At 32.2% G+C, this 14,448-nt stretch overlaps 1 protein-coding gene and 1 pseudogene across 1 annotated transcript; both read left to right on the plus strand.

Annotated features, from left to right (window-relative positions):
- The first annotated feature begins 6,031 nt into the window (after positions 1-6,031).
- Positions 6,032-7,303, plus strand: LOC108850153 (metalloendoproteinase 1-MMP-like; annotated as a pseudogene).
- Positions 7,304-11,719: 4,416 nt separating this feature from the next.
- Positions 11,720-13,766, plus strand: LOC108852520 (WAT1-related protein At4g16620-like). The gene is made up of 7 exons (XM_018626026.2): positions 11,720-12,114; positions 12,230-12,295; positions 12,426-12,542; positions 12,640-12,874; positions 12,991-13,152; positions 13,234-13,385; positions 13,506-13,766. The coding sequence occupies exons 1-7, from the start codon at positions 11,924-11,926 to the stop codon at positions 13,660-13,662; spliced, it is 1,080 nt and encodes a 359-aa protein (XP_018481528.1). The 5' UTR covers positions 11,720-11,923; the 3' UTR covers positions 13,663-13,766.
- The last annotated feature ends 682 nt before the right edge of the window (positions 13,767-14,448 follow it).

Consider the following 14,448-nt stretch of genomic DNA (forward strand, 5'->3'; position numbering starts at 1 on the left):
TGTGTGGATTTTGAGTTGGATCATTCTAGATCTGAATGAATTCGGTTCTCATGTATAGGAACCTAAAAATATATAAATAATCAATGTATCTAAAATAGGTTCAGATATTTGTAACAAAAATGACCATATAACCTGATTCGGTCCAGATCTTTTGAAAATTGTTAGTTATATTATGATACATCTAAAATATATAACGCTAATTATGAAAAATAAATATCGATGTAATAAAATATATTTAAGGGGCCAATTTAACAAAATATTAGTTAGTTCAATTGAAATAAATATATTAAAAGAATTTATATGAACTGAAAAAAAATCAATATAAAAGTACTGATACATTTGGATTCAAAATCATTTCTTTTAACAACAAACTACACAAATATGTTGATTTGTATACAAATTTAAATTACAATGTAAATATTTAATTAATATAGAATATGTCACATTTATTGTTCAGTTGCATTCTAAAATCATTTATTTTAACAACAAGCCAAATAAATGTGTGATTGGAGAGAGGAAAAACAAAGCTAGAGAAACACATAGTTTACGAGAGACACTCTATGTATCGAATTTATTATAAAGAAAGTTTTACTAAGATAAATACATTCAATAATTACAAACAAATAATATATTTCAAAAAGTGAAAAATAATATCCGCGCTTTCGAAGCGCGGATCAAAATCTAGTTTTTATTACAACAAATAAATAGTCACATTTTTTTTGGTAAAATAAATAGTCACTTGTCTTTTAAAAGAATATCATCGAGATATTTTCAGTTACAAAAAAAATATCATCGAGATATTTTCCAAGGATAGTGAAAAACAAATATAGCTTGGTCATAGAAAGTAACACATAAAGTACTGCAGACAATGTTGTTTTTCGTAATGCAGTGATTAAGTATATAAATATCTTAATAATATATTAATATGTAACTTATAGGTATTTCGGTAAAAAAACTAGAAAATGTATATTTAGATTCGGGAAAGATATTAACATGTAAAGGAAAAACTATAAGAAAATAAGATTCATACTAGATTTTGCGGGTATATTTTTTGTTTTAATTTAGATTGTGTAAATTTTTTTGTGAGTATAATTATATTTTTCTTTATAATCATATTTGTGTATGAATCTTAATCAAAATACATTTATTAAATAATAGCAATTTAAAATTGATCATGTATATTGCCAGTCGAACCCGTAACCCGCGGGTTTCAATTTTGTTTTGGTCAAAAAAATGGATCCGCACAATCCGCAAACAATAATTTGTACCGGCACCTGCCCCATTTAATTTTGCGGTTATCCGTGGGTTATAAATTTTTAAAAATAATTATTTAATTTAATTATTATAAAATATAAAAATGTATTTATTATAAAAATTCTATATATTTTTTTAAAAATTACCATATTTTAAAAAAAGTGTTTACATTTTTTAAAATACTTTTCGGGTCAGTGGATACCCGTAATCCAAAATCTACCAACCCGCACCCACCAGAATAAAATACTCATAACCCGCATCCGCAAATTGATTTTTTTCAAATAGTTGAACCAAATCTTGTGATCCGCCTTAAAAGGATGGATATACTTTTTGTTTTTATATCTTTTAAGAAATATGATTTTTATAAATAAAGGCTGTAACCAATTATATCTCTGAATATTTAATTTATAGAATATATTTAATATTACTCTCACATCTCCGAACCTATAAAAATAGCTACAAAAGATATACAAAATTTGAAATTGAGATTAGTATAATAAGGAGTTTGATATAGATTGACCTTTAAAATAGAAGTTTAAGTTCTATGATAAGGAATTCGATATACAAAAAATATGCCAGTCTTAAAAAAATAAGAATTTATCATTATGAAACTTTTTGTTATTGTTGTAGTTATATTTCGACATATAAACAGTTATATATATATTGTTGCAATTATATTTATAGGTTCCATGTATTTTTAAATTGGACTCAAACTATTATCAATTGCTAAATTAGTAGAATAGATATTAAAAATGTCTAGAACAATTTTTGTATATGGCAAGTGTAAATAATAAAAATAAAAAGAAAGTGGATGTTACAAAAAAATGGAAGAAAGTGGATATAGAAAATTGGAAACCGTGGACATATGATTAATACAAATTTAATTTGTTTCCTTATAACTTCCGTTTGATTGTAGGAGAAATATAGACGTATTTGGTATTGTATAGTTAGGTAATTTATTATATGGCCAAACAATTTAAAATGTTTAGCTAGCGTGTATATTTAAATTATATAAGGAATGGACCAAATTTTTTTTAAGTCTAATGAATAGGTCCAACAATTTTGTATAAGTCGACTTTTCAAGAGTGTTTCCCTTTTAATATTATAGACATAGGTGATGTGGGTGCAGGGCCGGGCTTGAAAATTATTGGTCCATAAGCAACAAAAAAAGTTTGGCCCTTTCATCTTTTTTAAATAGGTGAAAACAATAGAGAAGCTGTTGGAGAGATTTCAACCCAAGGTTGATTTCTGCAGTTACAACAATGTTACCTATGTTCCAAATAATGTTACAACCCAAGAACTACATGTTCTCTATGTTTATTTGGCCCCAAATTTATATAACCTTGCCGGACCCCGAAGCAATGCTTGAATCTTGATAGGCTTCTATTCAGGCTCGGCCTTGTTTGGGTGTCAGAACATGTGAGGTTAATATGCTTAGATATTAGTTTCATATTACATTATTCACATATATATAGTTAACGTATGTCATATCACAATAATTTTTTATCTGCGCTTCGTGCATTAGCTCATCACTAGAATTGGCTTTTACCAAAAAAAATAACACTATAAATGGGTTTATCGGTAATTGAGTTAATTCATGTTTTTACCTGATTCATTTACAGTAAAATTTTTATAAATTAATAATGTTAGGACTACACCAAAACTATAATTTTTTATTAATTTATAGAGATTATTAATTTATCGAGATACTAATTAAAATAAAAACTTAATTTGAGACTATAAAAATTATATTAATTAATAGAGATATTAATCTGTCAATTATTAATTTAAAGAGGTTATACTGTATTGTAAACCATAAAACCTTTTTGGTTATGATTTATGGGTGAGTTAATAAAATTAAAGTGGGTAATCGGTAATTATCAGTTAATTCCGGTTTTCACCTGAATCATTAGCTGTAAACCATAAAATTTTTCTGACTATAGGTGAGTTAATAAGATTTCCTTTTTTCTTAAAAATATATTTTAATTAATTTACTCGTAAGTAATTGGTGATATGCTTTTAAAAACAAGGTCAAAAGGTATTGTAATGTTGTGGATAGTGAACGTTCAATACGATAGGAATCAGGACCGATCTACGGAAAATGATATGCAAACTGAAGATATAATCGACTAAAACTGTTTTTTCCATTTGGTTCATCCTCTTATTCCTCCCTATCTTGTTTAGGACGAAAGCTCTTATGTTGGTGGTCTCATCTCACACGTAACCCCATTACTGATCCCTTCTTCTGCAGACGAACTTTCCTTATAACCAAGAATCTGACATAATACACTTTGAAAGGGTCTTATTTTTTGTCTTGGAGAGTAGATAACAACAAAAAGAAAGAAAGATCCGATATATTAATATTATTGAAATTGAAATATACCTAATTATGGTCAACAATCTCATTAGACCTCAGCTATACTCCAACGAAGATCCACATCATCTTTTTTTTAGGATCCACATCATTATGTCATCATAGCTTTAATTAGCCCAATTTATTCACAAATATCAATCATTAATTGCATATGTGGTTTTATTGCCGATTAATACTCCCTCCGTTTCTCAATAAGTGTCGTTGTAGCATTTCAATGCAGAATTTATTAATTTTATTCTTTATTTTATTTTTCTATTGGTTGAGTTATATGGGTAATGATGATTTTTATTGAAAATATGCAAAATTAAATGATTTATTATCTGTGTGCAAAAGTCTAAAGTGACACTTATAATGAAACAGAGGGAGTACTCTGCGCAGACATATAAATACATTTATTTGAAACATATATTTTGAGATGTTCTCTTGAATCAAATTAACGGCTACCATAGTCTTTCTACATATTTTGAAAATACATAACATAAATTTTAATATCCTAAATGTTGCTCCTCAGTTTTCTTCATCCAGCTATCGAGAAGATTTAAAGTGATATATTCGATGCATTTATAAAAATGTTTTTATTTTTTGTTAAGTGTTCAAATTAGAAAATAGTGTTACCACAGATGCGAGAAGATAACTCGGAAACAAATTATAAACAAAAAGGTAAACGATACGGAAATATAATGTGGTTTACTAAATGACTTTAAAAATAAATATTTTATTAATTGGAGACTGAATACACTTTGGATTATATTATATTAAGGTTAAAAGAAAACGAGATATAAACAAGAAACTCAAGATATCTATCGCTAATGGACTTATGAGTCTAAATTTAAATAAGAACTATATCATGACCCGCCCGACTGTGCGGATTTATATTTTTATAATATATATAACCATTTCTAAATTTGCAATCTAATGATTTGAATTTTAATTATATAGATGTATACTGTTTAATATTTTGTGGAAACTATCACGCAAAGAATATTCGTAAGATTTACAATGTAGGTGAATTTAGGTAAATTAGTTATGATACTTGAGAATATTCTATATATAATATGCATAAGATTTATATTTTAAGAGAAAAGGTAAATTAGTGATCTCATCTTCGATTTTTCTTTTTTAGTAACAAATTTTTAAAACTATTAATATACTTTATTGGAAAAGGAATGTGAAATATAATATTGAACAAAGTAAGTAAGATTCGGTAAATTTAAGTGAGTTATTAAGATGGAGATATTTGTGTGAGATTCATGAGTAGATTTTGTAAAGTAGTTAAGTAATATATTTGGTATCATTAATTCAAACTTGGGGACCAATTCACGTGATATAAAAGTTCATAACGTAATATGAATCTGGTTTACTAGATCTTGGTATTCTGTTTACGGTTTGATCATCAATAATATAATAAGAAAAACTATATTAAGAATTTATTCAAAAAAAAAAGGTTGACATGCCATCTATATAATTACGGTTGGACTGCAATGATGATAAAATAATTTGATCTAAGACGATATGTATAAAAAGTAAACTTGAATTGATATGAAGTTCTTAAGATATGTCGTTTCTACTTGATATGTTGACATGCAATCTCAGTTTTCTACGTCAGTTTTTATGATCAAATTGATATGAAGCTATGTTATGAACCTCTTTTTTTAGGGACGACGATATAGGAAACTTAGAAATCAAAGATTTTGTTTTTAGGGAACACAAACGATCGTATATATTTAGAAATAAATGTGTGATGTTATTTATTAAAATGAATAATAATAATAATTAGAGATGCTATCCATGTATCCAATCAAATGTATTTTTTCTTATCCATGTTGCCAAACATTTGATTTTCGTACTTCAGCTTTAATAGCATAGATGACAAACCTAAAACCCGCAACTCTTATAGAAGCACTTTACACCTTTAGCGAGATTCCAAGTTAACTACTTATAAGAATCATACAAAGCTAAGTTCAAAAAAAAAAAAAATCATACCAAACCCAATGCAAATTAACATGTAATGCAATTTTAAACAGTCAATTCAGATTGGAAGAATAAGCTTAGACTCTTAGTGGGGAATGTTCTTTCTTCCTCCAGCTCTGTATCTCTTCATGTTTTATGGTAAATGAAAATCTAGATGACCAAAAAAAAAAAACTCGCCAGATTAGAGTGTATCAAGATACAAGAATGATAGGTAAATACAATATGGTTGTCATAAATAAAAGCATGCATGCCCATCTAAAGTTAATCTGTGGCAGGATTTAACTGGGTCGTTAATTAGTTTGTTCTATTAGGACAAGGATCTTCACAGTTCCTAAACCGGACATGATTCAGTTGACCCAACCGAAGCAACTTCCAAGTCAAGTCCCCACTTCTAGATTCCTTTTGGGTTTAAAGGTAATCCTCACGTCAGAATCTGTATAAATTTCTTTATTTTTTGTCAGCAATCTATGTAAACTGTTCCCCCTTTTCTATCCCTTATTCACTTTCTTCTCGATCGATCCTACGTGACGTCCAGGGAACTTATTTAAATCTAAACTTTCAGAATCTTTGAATCTCGCGCACACAATCTTCGTGCGTTTTTGGCTATGACTCAGATTTTGATCCATAGAAACAGAACTCTCTGTCTTGTCCCAATCATCTACGTTCTCTTATTCTGTTTCCCCCGCCGGCTTTTCGCCCGAAACCTACCGGAGGAATATTACAACAAACATAACTCAAACAATCAAAGTCAGCAACGCCACGCGGCATGATTTCTCACGCCTTATAGACGTCCAACTAGGCAGCCACGTCAGCGGCGTATCCGAGCTCAAAAGATATCTGCACCGTTTCGGTTACGTCAAAGACGACTGCACTGATGGCGCTAAGAACTTCTCCGACGTGTTCGATGGCCGTCTTGAATCCGCGATCTCTCTGTACCAACAGAATCTCGGTTTACCGATAACCGGGAGACTCGACACTAGCACCGTCGCCCTCATGTCGTCACCGCGATGTGGCGTTAGCGACACGCACATGATCAACAACGCTAGCATGCACATAACGGCGCGTTACACGTACTTCGGCGGTAAGCCGAAGTGGAACCGCGACACGCTAACGTACGCCTTCTCGGAAACGCACAGACTCGACTACCTGACATCCGGCGACGTCAAAACGGTTTTCCGGCGAGCCTTCGGCCGGTGGGCGAGCGTGATTCCGGTGAGTTTCAAGGAGGTCGACGATTACACGACGGCGAATTTAAAGATCGGGTTTTTCGCCGGCGATCACGGCGACGGGCAGCCGTTTGACGGGCTCCTCGGGACTTTAGCGCACGCCTTCGCGCCGAAGAACGGGCGGGTCCACTTCGACGCGGGCGGAGACGTGGGTCGTCAACGGCGACTTCGGATCAACGGTCGCAGTTGACTTGGAGTCCGTGGCGACTCACGAGATTGGTCACTTGTTGGGGTTAGGACACAGCTCGCACGAGTCAGCGGTCATGTACCCGACTATCCCGCCAAGGACCAAGAAGGTTGACCTTACGGTTGATGACGTGGCGGGTGTACTCAGGCTATATGGGGCGAATCCAAAATTACGGTTGGATTCACTGGCGCAGCTGAAAGATTCTCTTCGAAACGGCGGCGTATCAGAGGGATTCTTGTCGGGTATGTTACAGGTTATGCTCTGCTGATTCTTTTGACTCTTTTACTATAAGGTTTATAGGAAAAAATAAATAGTGAGGAAAGTGATATTTTGATTATTTTCCATTGCCATTATGGTGGCTTTTCCTAATGGATTATTATTCTTTGATTTATTAAATAATTTGGAGTTTATGTACTCGTTATCGCATAAGTTGAAAGATTAAGAAGATGTTACGGTCCACTTCTAATTACACTGCTTCATAGGTGAAGGTTGATCATGACTTTATATTATTTTTGTTCCAAGTAAATATTTTTTTGCAACTGGTCAAAAAAATATTTGTTTTTAAACATCTGTTGAATGTTGAGTTGAAATATATATGATCAAGGAAAATTTTCCATAGATTTATGCAGCTATGAATAAAACATATGTTTCCTTTTTTTTTTTTGAGGGCAAACTGCTATTCAAAACATATGTTTCCTAATAGGCCCTAACCTAGAGGGGATATATCAAGAACAATATCAATTTAATTTAGTAATTTAACTAAGAGGTAATTATTCAAAATAGAAGTTAACATATAAACATTTACAAAATAACTATTGATAAAACTGAAAGAAAAACAAAACAAATTATCACTAAAGTTTTAAAATCTAAAATCTACTTCAGAAATTTAAAACCATTAAACCAAAGATTGAAAAGCTATTTTTAAAACCACAAACAATCCAAAGTTCTTTTATTAGACAAAAAAATCCTATACGAAAGTCTTGGTCAGGAAAACAAGGTAACGATATATGCCCGTTAGCTCTAGTCTATGGAAATTGATGGGGGAGAGAGCCAATCTTGGAGGACTCTTGAAAGTGAGAGTGTGAGAGAGTGAGTTGCGATGAATGTGTATTAGAACATCTCCAACCCAACTGAATATTTTATTACAAAATAAAATAAATTATGTAGTAAATTATGTAATTGGATTGAAGATACTCTTATATGGGTTTTTATCATTTGATTTTCCTGTATGTATGTAAAAGATTTTCATTATGAAAACTACAATCTTAGATTTTTTATTAAATTTTTATTGTTTTTTTTGTAAACTATTTTATATTGTTTCTAATTATAATATTTTGAACTCTTGTGGGAATCTTGTGAGAACTCTTTTGTTAAAACTGCTTTTATGAATTTAAATTCATACAAGTTATAAGAATTTAACAAATTGTGCCTAACATGCACATTTTCAAAATCTAACAGTTTTAACTCAAACAAAACTAAATGTATTTACTCCCAGAAAGATAGAAAATTACTATTTTGGTACATGTCCTTGAGGAGCAATCAAGCATAAAGAGAGATGTTTAACAGATGTAAGAGACCCCGGAAGGTCTAGCGGGGTCTAGCAGATCGGTTCTGAGGCATCTTTTGAATGTTGCACAATTTCATCACACACGCTTCAATCTTCAAGGGCTTCAAAGACAGAGTATTCAAGCAAAAAATTGGGTTAGTGAACGCAAAAGTTTGTGTAGCATCATGGTACTCTAGTCTATCAGCAAATCCTCAAGGACAGGGCATTTGGATAAAAGTCTTGTAAGAGACTCATTCGTCTTGCCTTTGTACCACATAGATAGAAGATGCCGAGTTTCGAGCGCCTTAAAGGAGTCTGGAACTAAAGTGACATTGAGGAGAACATAAGAGAGATGCATGACCACTAGTGTTTCACACGTTCTTCTTGGTAAGAACAAACACGACAAAAACCCAAAAGCCACATTTAGCTCATGCAGATTGCGGTTTGATGCAATCTCAAGGCACGATACAATATCTGTGTCAGAATAAGTTCCTTCAAGACTCAGGTGCAAACTTTCAAGAACTGGAACCTGGTGTAGTAAAAGAGATTTGTTAACAAAGTGGGAAAAACTTTCGTATGTTTCCGCATTGAAATTGCCACAACAGTACTCAAGTTTTGGCAGAAGCATCCACAGAGCGCGCCAACGTTTCGACAAAACACTAGTGATCCAGACTTCGTTTGTCGGAAGATAGGAGAGTATTTTCAACAGCAAATCGTCAGGTAATGGACTAACTCTGTCCATCATGCAACAAAACCCTAATTCATGATGATCACCCTGAGCAAAATTACCAAAATTCAGATAAGGATGGTTTACGAAGCCAGTGACATGTGTGTCCAATTGATTAAAGTTAATCAACAAGAAAGATCAAATATGAATTACTCACAAAGTGCGTTCGAGAAGGCTATAATATGAGCACAACTACTCCCTTTCGAGACTTATATGGTGTTTTTTCAAATTTTACTTGGTATAATAATCTATCTGCCAGTTTTGTTCTTCTATAGTAATTTTCTCTTTCCTGTTTATATAAATCAATCACAACTAATTCCTGATAACCAGCGTATGTAATTCTGAGAACTAACTATTTTATCTCGTAGTATGTCATTGTATCCACAACTATATTTTTTTTGACTAAAATAAAATAAATTATGTAGTAAATTATGTAATTGGATTGAAGATACTCTTATATGGGTTTTTATCATTTGATTTTCCTTCCACAACTATATTTTATTAATACAACTTATATATACGTTTGTGTAGTTTAATTCATTATGCATATTTCGATTCTTTTCTTCTACGAATTGGGTTATTTTAATAGAAGTTAGTAGCCATGTGCTCGGCTTTTTTTTTCTTTGGGTTCAACTTCAACTTTCATTAACCATCAATGTTTGGAACTATAACAGATAAATCTGCTCGGTTCAGTGCAGTTGTTTCAAAGGTTTTGTTTTTAGATATATAGCAACTGTATAACTATTTATGAAATTCAATATTAATTTGTTATTGGTTTTGCATTCAGATAACAATGTTAAAATTGACAAATATCCAGTAAGATTTTGTGTTTGATTCGGTTATGATTTCAGTTTTTCGGATAATTTGAAAAAGAACAGAATTTTCAGATATATATTATTTAAATAAATTAAAATATTAGTAATTAAAAAATATTTAGTTTGGATAAAAATATTTAGATGATTTAGTTATTTTGGGTATTTCAATTTATAACTAATATTTTTTAAAAGAATTGTAATTTTAAAAACTAAATATAATTTAAAACTTCAAATATTCAATGAAAATGCTTCATGGCTGTTATAAATCAATTCATAATATGGTAATAACTAGTTTCTTCTTTAAAAGATAATATTTAAAAGGTTTAAAACTTAATTAATTAAGAATGGTAAATTTTAAAAATTTAAGGTTAAATTTGTTGAACTGATATTAGTTTAGGAAACTACAATATTTTCATCGTAAAATAGTGTATGTAGTAGAAAAGTTTATTATGTTTTCTTACTAACTGAGAAAATACAAAATTATGTTAATTTAAAACAGATAAAACATAAAATGTGAATAAAATAGAAATTTTAGTTAGGGTTTTTTTCTGTTAAAAAAGTTGATTGCATTTGATTTTGTCATTTTCATGGCAGGAAAAGAGAGAGGGGGTGGGGGTGGGGGGACAAAAGACAAAAGGTGATGCGGTTCATCACAAGTCGTTGGAAAAGGAAGTGATGTAGGAGCCCACATATTGTGACGTGCAGGCCTTCTAGTTCTCCGTTTTTCTTTCTTATTTTTCTCTTGCACTTCACCGCCAAGTGTTTTTGTGTTGATCTAGATTAGTTTGTTTGTCTGTTCTTAAAACCTCGTTTGTAAAATTCTATGCCTTTGTTTCCGGAGATTTTCATATGTCTGCCCGCTAATGCTTCTGGAGGAAGGTTGTTTCCTGCCAGCTATGTTTCTAAGAGTCATTATGACTCGTTAGCATTGTATCCCATCATCATGTGTATTCCCCTGTTTAGTAATGAATGAATCCTCTAGTGTGAAAAAAAAAAGTGTTTTTGCACATTTTCATTTGCATATATTCAATAGGCAAATCATTCTTTTACTATATAACCAATTCGTTATAGACATTATTAACGTACGTTACTTGATCATGGGGTTTGTTTCTGTGGGGAATAGCTTTTCTCTCGTTATAGACTTGGCTTTTTTGTGTGTGTTGTGTCACAAGCAATAACAAGAAAAATAGCTATATGCATTTGCACTTAGTATTTTGGGAGCCTTTTCCTAACTCTTAATCAATTTCTGATCATATGAGATGAATTTAAATTACATATAATTCAATTTTTTAAACAAAACAAAAAGCTCATATAAACTCACCATAATATAAATATTTCTGAACGGATTAACTAACTCTACGGAACTTCTAATGTCGTATTTCACATATCAACCAAAAATATGCACCCCGTTACACCAAAATTTGAGGACTCTTGTTTAAGATAAGTATAGTTAAAACTTAGGAGTCTTTGAATTAATAAAAGATATGCAGTTCCCTAGATAGCTATAATGGCGAGACCGTCCATAAAACCAATGCAATGAATGAACAGATGTCCTCAAAAGGGAAGAAGTGAGAATAGAAAGAAAGATTCAACATCAAGCAAACGCATTACCAGAAATTAAAATATCAGACAAAAAGCGTTTCGTTTATTTTAGTTAACAACGAAAAAAACACAAAAGAGTTAAAGTGTCTCTCTCTGCTTTTTTCGTTTCTCCCTCACAAACGTCGAAACCTCGTGTTCCCACCGCCAAATCTGATTAAGCTGTTTTATCTCTTTTTGTCTTCTCAATATTTCTGTGTGTTTTTCGGTTCGACTAGTGAGAAATGATGAAGAGAGGGACGTTAGAAGAAGTTGGAATCATCGGAGGATTGGTCTTAGCTCAGGTTGTCTACGCCGGAAACTCGGTGTTACTGAGTCAGTTCTTGTCTCTTGGAGTGGACCCGCTTCTCATCGTTATCTTCTGCACCTTGGCATCGTTTGTTCTCATCAGTCCTCTTGCTTTTCTCCTTGAAAGGTAGCTTTATTTTCTTATGTTTTAAACCATAACTCATTGATTCAGTTAAACTTTATTTATATTCCTTCTTATTTTTTGCTAGTGGTTTTATGTTTTTGGTGGTGGGTATTTGCAGGAATCTTTGGCCGAGAAGTCTAAGTTTCAAGTTGCAGACAAAACTTGTTTACGTTTCTGTTGTCGGGTAAAGTCCTTTTGGTTTCTGCATGCTTTTGCTTACTTTCATAATTATGATATTAAACAAGTGGTTAAAATGATTTCCAAAAAAAAAACAAGTGGTTATTTAATCAAGAAAGAGTATGTGTATGAAACAGAGTAACTCTGTTCCAGTGGTTATTCTTAGAAGGAATGAAACACACCTCTGCATCAATGGCTACAGCTATGCCTAATCTCGCTCCTGCTTTCATTTTCGTCATTGCTTGGGCTGCTGGGTACAATCCTTTGCTTTTCTGTTCGTTTGTACTGTTAATTATATAAAAACTACTTTAATTAATTCATTAATGGTTTTGAATAATTGACATTGTTAAGGATGGAGAAAGTGAAGCTAAGTTGTATGTACAGTAGAGTTAAGATGGGAGGCACGGTGTTGTGCGTGATGGGAGCTTTCGTTATGAGCTTAATGCACAGTTCTACAGCCACATCGAGCTCGGTCAAAGCTTTGCCTATTGTCCCTGACGATGTCGTTTTGGACAAAGAGAAGATATTAGGTTGCATATGTCTCCTCCTTTCCATATGCTGCTTGTCGTCTAGTATTGTCCTCCAGGTTTATCCTCATGCCTCTTCTTAGCACAAGAGCACTTATATATCATTTACTGTCGATAATCGATGCTAATCCGGTTTTATTTTTGCTTGTGCAATCACATTGATCGTCCCAATTAGGCATCCATACTGGTTGAGTTTCCAGCGATATCAATGTTTTCAATTGTTACTTTGATCGGTGGGATCTCCACGATAGCTTTGCAATATGTTCTTAAGGGGAGTATGGAAATGGGAAGTGCATCAATAATCGGTCTTGGCCACCTTGTGGGATTTGCAGTACTGGTACATATATTCTTCGATAATCATATTAAAGTGTGCAACATTTGAGTGTGTTGAAACATTGTTATAAGAATTTTTTTGTAGGGAGGGTCGGTGAGTGGAGGAGGTATATGTTTTAATGCATGGGTGATTAAGAGGAAAGGACCGGTGATTGTATCTCTCTTTAGTCCAATTGCTACTGTGGTATGTGTTCTTGTCTCTGCTTTCTCCATGAAAGAGAGTTTCAACCTCGGAAGGTATTTTGCTTTTGCAGTTTTTTTCCTTTTCAAAGTATGATATTTTGGAAAAAAATATTTTGAACAACTTTCAAAGTCATTCATCTTTTTTTTCCTTGTGTTTGTCTGTTGTGAAATTAGCTTTGCGGGAATGGGATTGATGTTCGGAGGACTCTACTTTGTTCTGTGGGCTAAGGGGAAAGAAGATTGTGGAGAAGGTGACGAAGAAAAAGAAGATGAAGAAGAAGGAAGTGTGCTTAGAACAGAGTTTGATCTTGAGAAGCCTCTCTTGCGTTAAAGTCTTGTTTTCTTAATGCTCATGTTAATTTAGTGTAGTTCTAAAAGAATTATATGTGTGTGTAAGTGTAGTTTTAAAAGAATTATATATGTGTGTGAAGCCAACATAGTTAGACCGAAAAAAATCCCATACAGGTTTAAAGATTTCCTATCGAATACATCTGGCACTTGACAATCTCCTTCATATAGAAAGATAATGGTTAAAGCTCATATGCAGATTAGCGAGCGTTATATACGTTGTAGAGGTACGTTTAGCAACTCTTTTTGACCTACAATGGATTTTGTGCTCGGTTGCTTCTGCGTTAGGGAATGCACCTTATGGACACTAGTAAACGAGATTATTGTCATAAAGAACTCTGCTTGGAAAATTAGAAGTGAATGCTTTAATCATGATTTATATAAGGACTAACGATTCTTTGTGTTTAGAAAACCATCAGGTTGGATAGTTCTTTGCTTAACTTTCTTTAGATCAAAACTTTGTTATAACATACTAGTTTTTAAATAAATAAAATGTTTGATTATATTATTAAAGGGTTGCAATGAAATTTCTACAAAAGTTATACATTATTATTTATTTTTTTTGGGCAAAAAGTGATACATTTAAAAGGGAATTTTATATAGGGTGTTAACATTTTTCTTGGATCATGCTGTACTGTTTAGAGAAAAAGTGATGGGGTTTGTTGTTCTTGTCGGTTCCCTTAATTAAAATATGGGTAACCATTTTCCTTATAGTCGATTACACATAATTTGGATGAGAATTATTATTAATTTATTAAACACAGATTTC

Source organism: Raphanus sativus, chromosome 4 (assembly GCF_000801105.2).
Source record: "Raphanus sativus cultivar WK10039 chromosome 4, ASM80110v3, whole genome shotgun sequence".
Lineage (NCBI taxonomy): Eukaryota > Viridiplantae > Streptophyta > Magnoliopsida > Brassicales > Brassicaceae > Raphanus > Raphanus sativus.